This window comes from Pleurodeles waltl, chromosome 1_1 (assembly GCF_031143425.1).
Source record: "Pleurodeles waltl isolate 20211129_DDA chromosome 1_1, aPleWal1.hap1.20221129, whole genome shotgun sequence".
Lineage (NCBI taxonomy): Eukaryota > Metazoa > Chordata > Amphibia > Caudata > Salamandridae > Pleurodeles > Pleurodeles waltl.
In genome coordinates this window covers 46165591-46182725 of record NC_090436.1, presented here as the reverse complement: position 1 = coordinate 46182725, position 17135 = coordinate 46165591, and the positions used below count along the sequence as shown (strand labels likewise).

General features: G+C 47.2%; 1 protein-coding gene across 1 annotated transcript in view; it reads right to left on the bottom strand.

Annotated features, from left to right (window-relative positions):
* Nucleotides 1-14624, bottom strand: part of LOC138260406 (uncharacterized) — a 95386-nt gene extending 80762 nt beyond the window's left edge. Inside the window, exon 1 of the mRNA XM_069208898.1 lies at nucleotides 14491-14624. Within this exon, the coding sequence (XP_069064999.1) occupies nucleotides 14491-14503 (13 nt within the window). The 5' untranslated portion in view covers nucleotides 14504-14624. The remainder of the gene's footprint in view (nucleotides 1-14490) is intronic.
* Between the last annotated feature and the right edge of the window lie 2511 nt (nucleotides 14625-17135).

The following is a 17135-nucleotide window of genomic DNA, read 5'->3' as shown; positions in this document are numbered from 1 at the left end:
TCACTTTTGGTAATTTAGTTGGGGTTGGTCTTGTTAGGGAGACCACAGAGGCTGTGTTAGTCTCTGAAGGTGCCATTGATTTGGCCACCTTGGTTGCTTGTCCCCTTAATATGGATAAGTACAAGCAACTTCCCCTAATAAATGGTGTTGAGGTTCAGGCCTACAGGGACACAGGTTCCAGTGTTACCATGGTGATAGAGAAACTGGTGCACCCTGAACAACACCTACTTGGTCAGCAGTACCAAGTAACAGTCGCTCATAACAACACTCTTGGCCACCCCATGGCTGTTGTGAATCTCAACTGGGGGAGGGGGTTACTGGTCCAAAGAAAGTTGTGGTTGCCTCAGATTTACCTGTAGACTGTAGACTAGGGAACGATTTAGAGACATCAGCTTGGGCAGAAGTGGAGTTGGAGGCTCATGCAGCAATTCTGAGCATTCCTGGGCATATTTCTGATTTGACAAGGGCTCAGGCCAAAAAAGCAAAAAGGACAGGGTAACTTAGATCCTGGAAAAATGGACCAAGTGCTCCCTAAAGCTAGGGGTAGCAAGGGTAAATCCCTACCCACTATCCCTCCATCTACAGATGATTCTCCTTCTGAGGCAGAAGAATTTCCTCCCTGTGCAGAACCTTCACCAGATGAGCTGGCAGCAGACACTGCTGAGGTTTTGGGGGCAGGGGGGCCTGCCAGGGAAGAGCTGAGTGTGGCACAGCAAACCTGTCCCACATTAGAGGGTCTCAGACAGCAAGCTGTCAAACAGCAAAATAGGCATGTCAGTGACTCACATAGAGTTTACTGGGAGGACAACCTCTTGTACACCGAGGCAAGGGACCCAAAACCTGGAGCAGCCAGGAGATTGGTCATTCCCCTGCAGTACAGAGAGTTCCTCCTAACTATTGCACATGACATTCCTTTGGCTGGGCAATTGGGCCAGATCAAAACATGAGAAAGGCTTGTCCCCCTGTTTCACTGGCCTAGGATGCTTGGCTCCCCTTATTCCACTACCTGTGGTTGGGGTCCCCTTTGAAAGGGTAGGGGTTGACATAGTTGGCCCCCTTGACCCTCCTACTGCTTCAGGCAATAGGTTTATCTTGGTGGTTGTGGACCATGCCACAAGATATCCTGAAGCTATTCCTCTAAGGACCACTACAGCTCCTGCAGTGGCAAAAGCCCTCCTGGGAATCTTCTCCAGGGTAGGTTTTCCAAAAGAGGTTGTATCAGACAGGGGTAGCAACTTTATGTCTGCATACTTGAAAGCTATGTGGAAGGAATGTGGTGTAACCTACAAATTCACCACTCCTTATCATCCACAGACTAATGGACTGGTAGAGAGGTTTAATAAAACTCTCAAAGGTATGATAATGGGACTCCCTGAAAAACTCAGGAGGAGATGGGATGTCCTGTTACCTTGCTTCCTTTTTGCTTACAGGGAGGTACCCCAGAAAGGAGTGGGCTTCAGCCCCTTTGAACTCCTCTTTGGACACCCTGTAAGAGGTCCACTAACACTTGTGAACGAGGATTGGGAACAACCTTCAAAAACTCCCAAACAGGACATAGTGGACTATGTACTTGGCCTAAGATCCAGAATGGCCGAGTACATGAAAAAGGCCAGTAAAAACCTTCAAGCCAGCTAAGAGCTCCAGAAGCAATGGCATGACAAGAAGGCTGTTCTGATTCAGCATCAACCAGGACAGAAGGTGTGGGTATTGGAGCCTGTGGCCCCAAGTGCACTCCAGGACAAATGGAGTGGACCCCATCTAATTGTTGAGAAAAAGGGTGAGGTTACCTATCTGGTAGACCTGGGCACTGCCAGGAGTCCCCTTAGGGTGATTCATGTCAACCGCCTAAAACCCTAGTATGACAGGGCTGATTTCACCCTGCTCATGGCAACAGATGAAGGACAGGAAGAAGAGAGTGACCCTCTCCCTGATCTCTAGTGGAGGGAGTAGTTTTGGCAGATTGTCTGACTGCAGAACAGAAAGACAACTGCATAAATCTCCTTGTACAATTTTCTGAACTCTTTTCAACTGTGTCAGGCACCACATCTTGGTGTGAAAACACAATTGATACTGGAGACAGCATGCCTGTCAAAAGTAAAATCTATAGGCAGCCTGACCATGTCAGGGACTGCATAAAACAAGAGGTTCAGAAAATGTTTGATCTAGGAGTGGTTGAACCTTCTGAAAGCCTATGGGCGAGTCCTGTGGTGCTTGTACCAAAGCCTCACTCAAAAGATGGAAAAAGGAAGATGAGGTTTTGTGTAGACTGCAGAGGTCTCAATCAGGTAACAAATACTGATGCTCACCCTATACCCAGGGGAGATGAGCTCATAGATACACTGGCATCTGGCAAGTATCTAAGCACCTTTGATTTGACTGCAGGGTATTGGCAGATCAAATTGGTTGAGGATGCTAAACCTAAAACTGCATTTTCAGCTATAGGAGGGCACTACCAATTTACAGTGATGCCCTTTGGTTTGAGAAATGCACCTGCCACTTTTCAGAGGTTTGTGAACACAGTCCTGCAAGGAGTGGAGGCTTTTAGTGCAGCATATCTAGATGATATAGCTGCCTTTAGCTCCACCTGGGATGAGCACCTGGTCCACCTTTGGAAAGTTTTGGAGGCCCTGCAAAAGGCAGGCCTCACTATCAAGGCCTCAAAGTGCCATATAGGGCAGGGAAAGGTGGTTTATCTGGGACACCTGGTAGGTGGAGAACAGATTCCACCACTGCAGTAGAAAATCCAGACAATCATGGATTGGGTTCCCCCTACAACACAGACCCAGGTGAGAGCCTTCTTAGGCCTCACTGGGTATTACAGGAGATTCATTAAAAACTATGGCTCCATAGCAGCCCCTCTTAATGATCTCACAAGTAAGAAGATACCTAAAAAGGTATTGTGGACAGCTAGCTGTCAGAAAGCTTTTGAGGAGCTCAAACAGGCCATGTGCTCTGCACCTTTGCTAAAAAGCCCATGTTATTCCAAGAAATTCATTGTTCAAACTGATGCATCTGAATTAGGGGTAGGGGCAGTCTTATCACAACTGAATTCTGAGGGCCAGGATCAACCAGTTGCTTTTATCAGCAGAAGGTTGACCCCTGGAGAAAAGCTTTGGTCTGCCATTGAGAGGGAGGCCTTTGCTGTGTTCTGGGCACTGAAAAGGTTGAGGCCATACCTGTTTGGCACTCACTTTATTGTTCAGACAGACCACAAACCTCTACTTTGGCTAAAACAAATGAAAGGTGAAAATCCTAAATTGTTGAGGTGGTCCATATCTCTACAGGGAATGGACTATACAGTGGAACATAGACCTGGGAGTACCCACTCCAATGCAGATGGACTCTCCAGATATTTCCACTTAGACAATGAAGACTCATCGGGTCATGGCTAGTCTTATTGTCCTTCGTTTGGGGGGGGGGGGTTGTGCAGGAAAGTACCATCTTGCCTGGCATGTTACCCCCATATTTCACTGCCCAGTGCTCATAAGTATGTGCCCTGTATGTGTTCCCTGTGTGATGCCTAACTGTCTCACTGAGGCTCTGCTAACCAGAACCTCAGTGGTTATGCTCTCTCTGCTTTCCAAACTTGTCACTAACAGGCTAGTGACTAAATTTACCAATTCACATTGGCATACTGGTACACCCATATAATTCCCTAGTAAATGGTACTGATGTACCCAGGGTATTGGAGTTACAGGAGATCCCTATGGGCTGCAGCATTTCTTTTGCCACCCATAGGGAGCTCTGACAATTCTTACACAGGCCTGCCACTGCAGCCTGAGTGAAATAACGCCCACGTTATTTCACAACCATTTACCACTGCACTTAAGTAACTTCTAAGTCACCTATATGTCTAACCTTCACCTGGTGAAGGTTAGGTGCAAAGTTACTTAGTGTGTGGGTACCCTGGCACTAGCCAAGGTGTCTCCACATCGTTCAGGGCAAATACCCCGGACTTTGTGAGTGCGGGGACACCATTACACGCGTGCACTGTACATAGGTCACTACCTATGTACAGCGTCACAATGGTAACTCCGAACATGGCCATGTAACATGTCTATGATCATGGAATTGTTCCCCCAATGCCATTCTGGCATTGGGGGGACAATTCCATGATCCTCCGGGTCTCTAGCATAGTACCTGTGTACTGCCAAACTGACTTTCCGGGGTCTCCACTGCAGCTGCTGCTGCTGCCAACCCCTCAGACAGGTTTCTGCCCTCCTGGGGTCCAGGCAGCCCTGGCCAAGGAAGGCAGAACAAAGGATTTCCTCTGAGGATTTCCTCTCCCTTTGAAAATAGGTGTGAAGGCTGGGGAGGAGTAGCCTCCCCAGCCTCTGGAAATGCTTTGATGGGCACAGATGGTTCCCATCTCTGCATAAGCCAGTCTACACCGGTTCAGGGATCCCCCAGCCCTGCTCTGGCGCGAAACTGGACAAAGGAAAGGGGAGTGACCACTCCCCTGACCTGCACCTCCCAGGGGAGGTGCCCAGAGCTCCTCCAGTGTGTCCCAGACCTCTGCCATCTTGGGAACAGAGGTGTCTGTGGCACACTGGACTGCTCTGAGTGGCCAGTGCCAGCAGGTTTCGTCAGAGGCTCCTTCTGATAGGCTCTTACCTCTCTTGGTAGCCAATCCTCCTTCCTAGTTAGCCAAACCTCCTTTTCTGGCTATTTAGGGTCTCTGCTTTGGGGATCTCACCAGATAATGAATGCAAGAGCTCATCAGAATTCCTCTGCATCTCCCTCTTCACCTTCTACCAAAGGATCGACTGCTGACTGCTCAGGACGCCTGCAAAACCGCAACAAAGTAGCAAGACGACTACTAGCAACCTTGTATCGCTTCATCCTGCCGGCTTTCTCGACTGTTTCCAGGTGGTGCATGCTCTGGGGGTATCCTGCCTCCTCTCTGCACCAGGAACTCTGAAGAAATCTCAGTGGGTCGACGGAATCTTCCCCCTGCAACCGCAGGCACCAAAAGACTGCTTCACTGGTCCTCTGGGTCTCCTCTCAGCACGACAATCATGGTCTCTGTAACTCAGCAACTCTGTCCAAGTGACTCCCACAGTCCAGTGACTCTTCAGTCCAGGTTTGGTGGAGGTAAGTCCTTGCCTCCCCACACTAGACTGCTTTGCTGGGAACAACGTGATTTGCAGCTGCTCCGGCTCCTGTGCACTCTTCCAGGACTTCCTTCGTGCACAGCCAAGCTTGAGTCCCCACACTCTAACCTGCAGTGCACAACCTTCTGAGTTGTCCTCCGACGTCGTGGGACTCCCTTTTGTGACTTCGCATGGACTCCAGTTCACTCTTCTTCCAAATGCCTGTTCAGGTACTTCTGCGGGTGCTGCCTGCTTCTGTGAGGGCTCCCTGACTTGCTGGAGGCCCCCTCTGTCTCCTCTTTCAAGTGGCCACATCCTGGTACCTCCTGGGCCACAGCAGCACCCAAAAACCTCTACCGCAACCCTTGCAGCTAGCAAGGCTTTTTTGCGGACTTTCTGTGTGGGAACACCTCTGCAAGCTTCATTGCGACGTGGGACATCCATCCTCGAAAGAGGAAGTTCCTAGTCCTATTCTTTCTTGCAGAACTCCAAGCTTCTTCCAACAGGTGGCAGCTTCCTTGCACCCTCAGCTGGCATTTCCTGGGCTCCTGCCCACTCTCGACACTGTCGCGACTATTGGACTTGGTCCCCTTGTCTTACATGGAACTCAGGTCTGGAAATCCACTGTTGTTGCATTGTTGGTGTTTGTTCTTCCTGCAGAATCCCCCTATCACGACTTCTGTGCTCTCTGGGGGTAGTAGGTGCACTTTACACCTACCTTTTAGGATCTTGGGGTGGGCTATTTTTCTAACCCTCACTGTTTTCTTACAGTCCCAGTGACACTCTACAAGCTCACATAGGTTTGGGGTCCATTCGTGGTTCGCATTCCACTTTTGGAGTATATGGTTTGTGTTGCCCCTTTACCTATGTGCTCCTATTGCAATCTACTGTAATTTTACACTGCTTGCATTACTTTTCTTGCTATTACCTGCATAATTTTGGTTTGTGTACATATATCTTGTGTATATATATTATCCTCATACTGAGGGTACTCACTGAGATACTTTTGGCATATTGTCATAAAAATAAAGTACCTTTATTTTTAGTGCTTCTGTGTATTGTGTTTTCTTATGATATTGTGCATATGACACCAGTGGTATAGTAGGAGCTTTACATGTCTCCTAGTTCAGCCTGAGCTGCTTTGCCATAGCTACCTTCTACCAGCCTAAGCTGCTAGAAACACCTCTTCTACACTAATAAGGGATAACTGGACCTGGCCCACGGTGTAAGTAGCTCTGGTACCCACTACAAGCCAGTCCAGCCTCCTACAATATGTATCTCCTGGAACCCCAATGACCTGGGTACCTAGGTACTATATACTAGGGACTTACAAGGGGTGTCCAGTGTGCCAATTGAAATTGGTAAATGAAGTCACTGGCCTACAGTGACAAACTTAAAAACAGAGAGAGCATGAGCATTGAGGTTCTGATTAGCAGAGCCTCAGCGAAACAGTTAGGCACTACACAGGCATACACATTAGGCCATAAATTATGAGCACTTGGGCCCTGACCAGCAGGATCTCAGTGAGACAGGCAAAACACACTGACATGTAGGTTTTTATCTATGAGCACTGGGGTCGTGGCTAGCAGGATCCCAGTGACACAGTAAGAACACACTGACACACATTCACAAACAGGCCAAAAGTGGGGGTAACCATGCTAGAAATAGGCTACTTTCTCTCACCCTTTGGTTTGAAAAATGCACATGCCACTTTTCAGAGGTTGGTGAACAGAGTCCACCAAGGTCTGAAGGCTTTCAGTGCAGCATATCATGATGATATTGCTGTCTTTAGCTCCACCTGGAATGACCACCTGGTCCACCTTTGGAAAGTTTTGGAGGCTCTGCAAAAGGCAGGCCTCACTATTAAGGCGTGTAAGTGCCAGAAAGGGCTGGGGAAGGTGGTTTATCTGGGACACCTGGTAGGTGGAGAATAGATTGAACCACTACAGGGGAAGATCCAGACTATTTTAGTCTCTATTGGTCTCACTGGGTATTACAGGAGGTTCATTAAGAACTATGGCTCCATTGTTGCTCCTCTTACTCTTAATGACCTCACCTCAAAGAAGATGCCTAAAAAGGTATTATGGACAGCTAGCTCTTAGAAAGCTTCGGAGGAGCTAAAGCAGGACATGTGCACTGCAACTGTCTTAAAAAGCCCAAACTAGTTCATAGTTCAGAAAGGTACTTCAGAGGTAGAGGTTGGAGCACTTTTATCACAACTCAATACAGAGGCCCAGGATCAACCTGTAGCTTTTATCAGTAGAAGGTTGACTCCTAGGAAAAAGCATTGGTCAGCCATAGAGAGGGAGGCCTTTGCTGTTGTCCGGGCCTTAAAGAAGTTGAGACCATACCTCTTTGGGACTCACTTCGTTGTTCAGCTAGACCACAAAGCTCTCTCATGGCTAAAGCAAATGAAAGGAGAAAATCCTAAAGTGTTGAGGTGGTCCATTTCCCTACAGGGGATGGTTTTTACAGTAGCACATAGACCTGGGAGTAACCACTCCAATGCAGATGGACTCTCCAGATATTTCCACTTAGACAATGAAGATTCATGTGGGCAAGGTTAGCCTTTTGTCCCTAGTTGGGGGTGGGGTGGGAAAGTTCCTTCCTTGTGCCATGGTTACACCCATTTTATGTCAGTGTGCCTGACTGCGTTCAATGGGATCCTGCTAACCAAGACACCAGTTATTATGCGTTTGCTCTACATTTTGTTGTTGCATACTGGTAACCCAGACTTTCACCCAAAATGGCATTCTGGTGACCCATTATAAGTCCCTAGTATATGGTACATAGGTACCCAAGGGCACTGGGGTTCTAGGGAATCCCTATGGGCTGCAGCATTTCTTTTGCCATCCATAGGGAGTCCATGCAAAGGCTTCTGCAGGACTGCCATTGCAGCCTGCGTGAAAAGGTGTGTGCACCCTTTCACTGCCATTTACACTGCACCAGGTCACTTATAAGTCGCCCCTATAGTAGACCTTCCAGCTGTGAGCGCAAGCTGCAGAGTACCTATTTGTGAGGGCACCCCTGCACTAGCAGAGGTGCCCCCATGACCACCAGGAACATTTTCCCAGACTTTGTGAGTGCGGGGACACATTTTACGTGTATACTGGACATAGGTCCAGCTACATAATGGTAACTCCCAATATAGGCATGTTTGATATCAAACATGTTGGAATCATACTCCAATGCTTTTGCAACCATTGGTTGTCTGATTCCATGCACTCTGGGGGCTCCTTAGAGGACCCCCTGTATTGCCATTTCAGCCTCCTGAGGTTTTCCAGTAAGCCCCAGCTGCTTCCACCTCCCAGACAGGTTTCTGCCGTCCTGTTGCTTGAGCAGCTTAAGCCCAGGAAGACAGAACAAAGGATTTCTTTTGGGAAAGGGTGTAACACCCTCTCCCTTTGACAATAGGGGGGTCATTTTGACCCCGGCGGGTGGTGGTCGCCGCCCGCCTGGAGGGAACCGCCATATGGCCGCTCCGCGGTCGAAAGACCGCGGAGGCCATTCTGGCTTTCCCGCTGGGCTGGCGGGCGACCGCCAGAAGGCCGCCCGCCAGCCCAGCGGGAAACCCCTCCCCACGAGGAAGCCGGCTCCGAATGGAGCCGGCGGAGTGGGCATGTGCGACGGGTGCAGTTTGCACCCGTCGCGTATTTCAGTGTCTGCTAGGCAGACACTGAAATACACAGTGGGGCCCTCTTGCGGGGGCCCCTGCCGTGCCCATGCCATTGGCATGGGCACGGCAGGGGCCCCCAGGGGCCCCGCGGCACCCCCTACCGCCATCCTGTTCCTGGCGGGCGAACCGCCAGGAACAGGATGGCGGTAGGGGGTGTCAGAATCCCCCATGGCGGCGCAGCAAGCTGCGCCGCCATGGGGGATTCCAAGGGCAGCGGTAAACCGGCGGGAGACCGCCGGTTTACCCTTTCTGGCCGCGGCAGAACCGCTGCGGTCAGAATGCCCTTTGGAGCACCGCCGTTCTGTCGGCGGTGCTCCCGTGGCCGGTGACCCTGGCGGTCACCGGCCGCCAGGGTCTGAATCAGGCCCTAGGTGTTATAGGCTTGGGAGGGGTAGCCTCCCCAAGACAATGGAAATGCTTTGAAGGCTCTATGGTACACTCCTTGCATAATCCAGTCTACACTAGTTCAGGGACTCCCAGTCCCTGCTCTGGTGCGAAACTGGACAGAGAAAAGGGGAGTGACCACTCCCCTGTCCATTACCACCCCAAGGGAGTGGTCAGAACTCCTCCAGAGGGTCCCTGGATTTTGCCATCTTGGATTCCAAGTTGGCAGGGAACTCTGGGAGCATCTGCGGGGCCACTTCCAGCAGGTGACGTCAGAGCCGTCCCCTAATAGGTGCTTACCTGTGTAGCTGACTAATCCCTCTTTCAGGGCTATTTAGGGTCTCTCTCTTGGGTGGTTCTACAGATTCGGATTGTGAGATTCCACCAGGAATCTTCTGTATCCTTTACTTCACCTTCTCACCAAAGAAACTGCATCTGGACCCTCCAGGAGCTCTACAAACTGCAGCAAAGAAGCAAAGACGACTTCTGCAACATTGAATCTTCAGTTCCTGCCAACAACTGCAACTGTTTCCCAGTCGTGCATCATCAGAGGACAGCCTGTCTTCAGCCTGCACCAGAAGAACAAATAAATATCACTTGGATCAAAGGAGTCACTCCCTTGCTTCAGCAGGCACCTCTCTGCAACAACTACCGGCAGCATGGGTCCCCTTTTCTGACGAGCTGCATGGATCTTACCTCACGGGTGGTGGACTAAAGTGGTCCTGATGGTCCTGACATCCTACAGTCCAACTTTGGTGGGGGTAAGAACTTGCCTCCCCATGCAAGACAGTACCCCAGTGCATCTAGATTTTTACAGTTGCCAAGGCTTGTTGGCATCCTTCCATGAAGTTCATCATGCACCGTGCAGCTCCAGCCACCAGCACTCTATTCTGTGACGCACAGCTTTCTGTGTGGTTCTTCGGCGGCCTGGGACCCTTTGTTGTAGTGCTGTATGGGCCTCCTTGTGCACCTTCTTTGTCCCCATGCTGTGGGACTCTTGTGTGCATTGCCTGGTCTTCTGAGGGCTCTCTAAGTTGCTGAGAGCCCCCTTTGAGTTCCCCACCTGGGTAGAGTCCACCAGGTCCCGCCAGCGCCATTTTCAGCTATCCGCAAGCTCTGCGTGTGCCAAGGCTTGTTGGTGAAATCAGACTGCAATCTTCCATCTGGCGTGGGACATCATCTGTACAAACCAGGAACCCGCATCCATCTTCTTGGGTGCAGTACTGACTGTTGTTCATCACCAGTGGCCCTTCTTTTGCACCTTCATCCGGGTTAGCAGGGGCTCCTGTTCTCCCTGGACTCTTCTGTGCTTCCTGGACTTGGTCCCCTTCTTCCACAGGTCTTCAGGTCCAGGAATCCATCATTGGTGTCTTGCAGTCTCTTCTGGTTCTTGCATAATCTTATTTCCCGTTTTCTTGTGTGTTCTAGGAAAGTTACTGTGATTTACTCCTGCTTTCCTGGGCTCTGGGGTGGGTTCTATTACTTACTTTTGGTGTTTTCTAATACTCCCAGCGCCCCTCTACACACACTTGCATAGGTGGGAAACCGACATTCACATTCCACTTTCTTAGTATATGCTTTGTGTTCCCCCTAGGCCCATTTCTAACTATTGTGATTTTCACTATTTGCACTGTTTCCTAACTGTTTTTACAGCTATTTCTTCCTACTAGTGTATATAATTTGTGTATTACTTACCTCCCAAGGGAGGGTAGTATCTATGGTATTTTTGGCATTTGTGTCACTAAAATAAAGTACCTTTATTTTTGTAACACTGAGTATTTTCTTTCATGTGTGTTAGTGCTGTGTGACTACAGTGGTATTGCATGAGCTTTGCATGTCTCCTATATAAGCCTCGGCTGCTCCTAGAGAGCCTGGCTTCTAGTCGCTGCCTACATTTCACAATAAGGGAGAACTGGACCTGGTATAAGGTGTAAGTACCATAGATACCCACTACAAACCAGGCCAGGCTGCTATAATAATCTCATGCCATCTATGTGGGGACCTGGGTATTACTGTAATAACAACCTATTTCTGTATTAAATGTAGCATAACAATCATTATAAACTATCTCTAGAGGGACTTGAACATGACTATAACCAAACACCGTATCTTTGGGGACTTGGACATGGCCATAATTAGGCAATATCTGTTGGGGGACTTTGACATGACTACAATCACACACTATCTCTGTGGGGACTTGAACATGACTATAAGCACACACCACTTCTGTGGGGATTTGAATATGATTATAATCACACACTATCTTTGGGGCAACCTGGGCATCGTTTTAATGACACACTATCTTGTGTCACTTCAAAACATCTATCATCACATACTATCTCTGTGGAGACTTGAATATTATGACAATCACACACTATCTGTGTGGGGACTTGAATGTAAATATAGACTCAGATAGGGAACTTAGAGTGACTATGATGGAAAACAATGGGCCAGATTCACAAAGGTAAACTTACACGTTTGGTATAAACTTAGACCAAATGTCTAAGTTTATAACTTTAGGAATTCACAAAGGGCCTTTATGAGTACTATTTTTAGGTCTGTACTAGGGGCAGAGAATCAGGCCCAGAATCTGTTGTGACTTAGGCATCAGTATAATCATGCAGTGTCTCTGCGGGGACTTGAAAATAACTATCATCACACATCCTTTGTCAGTTCTAGAATATTAAAACAATCGCATGGCATATCTTTGGGGATTACTTTTTTGTAGCCATATCAAAACATATGATGCCTAGTGTTGAAGTTGATGGAAAAGAGACACTGAATCTCAACTTAGCTTTCCAATCAGACCACATAGCAGGATCTTTGGCCTCTAAATTATTCAACTATGTGTTGTTTCATTAGTCCTTAATGGTTATGAGATCTCAGCAATAGGCTGAATATCTGGGGACCCCTTTCCATGGACATGGTATGCTATAGTTTTCTGCTGAGAAATGTATTATCATCAAAATAAATTTTCTGGGTGCCCCTAGGGTACAAGGAGCTATTCACATATGACTAAACTATTGTGTAATTTAGGTATAGCACTCAAAAATAACATTTATCCATTATTAGTATATGAATGTATTCAATCACAAATGACAAGGTTGGAGCACGTCTACACAATGTTAATAACACCTGTTTAAGTCCCCATAAGGATGGTTCTGTGCATGTGATAAAGAAAAGTATATGTTTGCATATTTGACGTAGGATCCTGAATCCTGATTTTTTTCTTAACAATTTTCTGTAATCATTATGTTTTAGGAGCAGTCGGAAAGGTCAGTCCCCACAAGGAACGTATCTGTACATAGTCCCCACAAGGATGGTAACGTGTGTGTGTGTGAGACATATAAGATAGCATACCAAAAAAAGTTGAGAATTAAAATATTGTTGATGTATTGTGCAGTTAAAATAACAAACGGCATGGGGAAGGATTGTCATTTAAAACACTGCTAGTCAATATATCACTATCAAAAAAAGACAGCAGTAACACCTACCTCAAATTACTCCATCGAGCCAGAACACATACTTGGATGATGTGTCTTTTCTGCACAGCCAGTGCAGCTCAGCCGTATTTGTGAGGACTTGGGTGAGCTTATGTTAGAGGCTTTGTATGACTGTTAGAGTAGTGGCTGGTTTGGCATTGCCTTGTCAATCACCCTGCTCATATGATGAAGCTGTTGGGGGACATTCATTGCCCAATTTGAGGCGTTGGTTGCCAGTAGGGACCACTGGTACCCATTTTTGGGTACCAGCACCTACTTTTCCTACTCAGAAATTTCCAGAGAGCAAGAGAGGAAAAACACACAAAGGGGAAAGACAGAGGAAGAGAAAGATGGAAAAACCATCACAAAAGGAGTAAGGAGAAACCCGCAAGAGTGAGATTAAGGGAAAGTCGGTGTCTTGTAGTGGATTAAAGAGGCCTGGAGTGGAATAAATATTACACAACCTTGGTATTCAGCACGCTAACATTTAATTGTGTCGGCCCCTGGTTTCTTAGCACAGCTTTGGGCTCCGGCACTCATTCTTTTGCCCACTAAACTCTGAACTATCATTCCGATGAAGAGCTCTGATGGGACTTGTTTCCAGGCCCACCTCTGCTCACATAAAACTCTGAGTGCTCGATTGGTAAATGCACACACTGCACGGTTGCCTAGCCGATCTTGTGCAAGCAGACGTGCAGCTTGTATTTTTTATGTGGTTATCTCAGCTGTCAACTCAGATCCTCGGACTGAGAGAAAAAAATGAGAGCAGTGTCACCCACCGAGGGAAGGGCAGGGACAAATCAAAAACCAACCACCAAGGCAAACACTGCCCCATAGGAAACAGTTTAACAGTTATGTATCCCGGGGACAACAGAAGTCTGTGCCTGCTTTATGTGACCCTGGGGCCAATAGAATTACAGAGGGGGCTGCAGACGTTTGGGCTTCTTTTGGACTTCTTTAATACTAGCGAATCAGTTTGCCTCAGTGCCATTTTATGGAGAGACAAAGATGCCTATAGGAGGTGCACTGAAAGCGACCACATAAAGGTGGAGATCTTTCAGTTTCAATTTCCTAGAGGCAGCCCTCTGGAGGGGAGAAAGCGGTTTCCATTGACACCCCCAAGACATTCCCCTGCAGGTGCAGGCAGTCACTCACTGGTCCTGCCTGCAAGGGGTTCTCTTTCCTCCCTTCTGAAAGTGCAGCCAGGTTGCCCCCATCTCGGTGAAACACGGAGAGACTTGCAAACAGCTGCCCTGTATGTAACTTGAATGTGCTGCACTCAGAGCATGGTTTGAAAAGCCACCATGGTGCAAACAGGGCACTGCGCCGTATGCATAATACAGCACTAGGTACTTCCTTAAGTGTTTAAAGAAAAAGGAGGGAATGAAGGCTAGAGGGAGATTGTGCATAACAGCAATACACCGTGTACAGTTTAAAAAAAAAAATACATTTAAAGGGGCAGGGAGCCTGATGCGAGTTGTGGGTCTTTTTGCATTTGGACCCATCATAGCTTATCTTCCATTGCAAGAATAGTCCACTGGATAAAGCCAGAGAGGGATCGCTCACAGTGGGCATACACGTCGTAGAAAACCTTGATTTAGTTTCTACAACGCTGTTGCTTAACGCTTTACATCGTTTACACTTTTCAAAGAGTATGGAGAAAAATTTACTTTTTGACATTCATCATTGTTTCAAGAAACATTTCTGACAAAATGTAATATGAATTGGCAGCATCACAAATAATTCCAATACAAATCACAGAACAGAATAGCATTCAAAATGAAAGAACACACACTGGCTCAAATGAGTAGAAACATGAAATGACAAATGAAGAGTTGAGGATGGCTTGACGTACCTCCTCTAGACATAATGATGGTTCAGTCACAACTCGAAGTCTCTTCACTGTAGGTGGGGTAGGTGGTTGTAGGCAGAGGAAAGAGGGTGCAGGGAGTTTCAGGCAGATAGATGCAACAGCGCTGGCTAGCAGGAGCCACTACGGATCAGCTCAGAAGAGCCAATATTTATACTAAGTTTTATACAGGAAAAGTCAATATTCTGTCTTAGGAAAACAACTCTAACGAACATCTTTGTTGACTCAAAGCTTCATCACAACAGCCTCTTTTCTGCCACGTTGAAGCTGGCTCATATACTTACCCTCTGGGAATTTCTCGCACCTTAGCATTCTGTGCACATTTAATATAGCACAAAGAATACAAAGATGGCCACTTTTATTTCTGATCAAATTCACGATCTATCAATATGAAAGGGACTTATCAATACATTCTATTGTAAGGATTAACTTTATGTTATAATAATGAGATTACACATGATAGTGTTAGAAATGGGGTCTCTAATTGGCAGAGGTATATACCCTTGTCCAAGTACGGACCACAATCCTAGTCAGGGTAAGTCACACACAATCCATATTATCCTGTCCCCACCCTCTGGTAGCTTGGCACTGAGCAGTCAGGCTTCACTTAGAAGGCAATGTGTAAAGTATTTGTGCAATAAATCATGCAGTAACTCAGTGAAAACAGCACAAAAATACACCACACATGTTTAGAAAAATATAATGATATTTATCTGGTTAAATTAAGGTCAAAATGATAAAGATTCAATAAGCACAAGCCGAGATATCACTTTTGCAAGGGTAAAAGAATAAAAAGAGTCTTAAATCTTAGAAATCAACAGCTGTCTCTTGTTTGCACAAAGTACCTGGTTTGTGTCAAAAATACATGCACGGAGACCGCAGAGGAGAAGATGTATGGAAAAATAGGGTGTGTGTCAGATTTCCTGACGCAGCACAGACAATGAGTTGTTGCTTTCCACGCTGCAAGGGGCTTTGTGTTGATTTCCAGCGCGCAGTCTTGGTTCCTCACTGCGATGCAGGGATCTTTTTGATTCCCAGGTATGATGCGGGAAAATCATGCACGTGCGGGAAGAAGTCACAGGCGTTGCATCCGTACAGTAGGTGATGCGTCTAATTTTCTCTCGCACGGCATGTGCTGCATGGATTCATCACTCGGGAAGTCGGGCTGAGTCGTTCCGGCTCAGCTGTGTGGTGATTTCTCAGCCGCAAAATGGCTGTGCATTGTTTCTGCCAGGCTGTGCATCAATGTTTGGCCCTGAGACTTCAGAAAACAGGAGGCAACCTCAATCCAAGCCCTTGGAGAGCCCTTCTCAGCAAAGTCAGAGGGCAGAAGGGCAGCAGGTCAACAGTAGGGCAGCAGTCCTTCTCAGGAAAGCAGTCCAGATGAGTCCTTTGGGCAGCCATGTATCTCCTCTTGACAGGTTGCAGTTTCAGGTCCAGAAGTGTCTGAGTTGGTGGGGTCAGGGACCCAGTTTATATACCCAAAAATGCCTTTGAGGGGGGAGACTTCGAAGAGTGGTTTTGAAGTGCACAAGTCCCCCTTTCAGTGCAGGTCTTTCTGGCAGGGTCCCAGTAGGGGGTTTGGCCATCCATTGTGTGAGGGCAGGCCACTAGTCTTTGAAATGTAAGTGTCAGTCCGTCCACCCTTCCAGCCAAGGAAGACCCATTTAGTATGCAGATGAGTGCAGGTGTGACTGAGTATCCTGTGTTTGTGGTTGTCTGGGTGAAATGCACAAGGAAGCTGTCATCCAGCCAAGCCCAGATGTTGATTGAAGACAGGCTGTAAGACAAAGATAGATTTTAGGTGCAGAGAAATGCTCGCGTTCTAAAAGTGGTATTTCTAAAATAGTAATATAAAGTCCAACCTCACCAATAAGCAGGATTATGACCTGGTTACCCCTTTCTGATCAGAATCTACCACTCAAACAGTATATGAGGGAAATCCTAATGCTACCCTATTTCCACTACCAGGACATAAAAACACACATGTGCATGTCCTACCTTTTACCTACATAGCACCCTGCCCTATGAGTGATCTAGGGCCTAAATTAGGGTTGACGTATATGTAGAAAAAGGGGAGTTTAAGGCTTGGCAAGTACTTGTAAATGCCACATCAAAGTGAAAGTGAAACTTCACAACCAGGCCTTGCAATGGCAGGCCTGAGATATGGTTAAGGGGCTACTTATGTAGGTGGCATAATCAGTGCTGCAGGCCCACTAGTAGTATTTAATTAACAGGCCCTGGGTACCTGTAGTGCACTTTACTAGGGGCTTTCAAGTAAATTAAATATGCCAATTGGGTTTGAGCCAATGTTACCATGTTTTTAGGGAGAGAACACATGCACTTTAGCACTGGTTAGCAGTGGTAAAGTGTCCAGAGTCCAAAAGCCAGCAAAAATGAGGTAAAAAAAGAAGTGGAGGAACAATCTGGAAATGGCCTCTCTGCAGGATCACCCCCAAACCAGGGTATTCTCACATAGGTTGTCATATTAGGGCCCAGCAACCTGAAAATGAATTTCTGATAAGGGTGGTATCATCATTTTGGGGAGCTTTACATTCTGTGACTTGACAAAAGAATGAACTAGGAAACCACATGATGAATGACTGAATGGTGAGATTTCTAAAATGCAC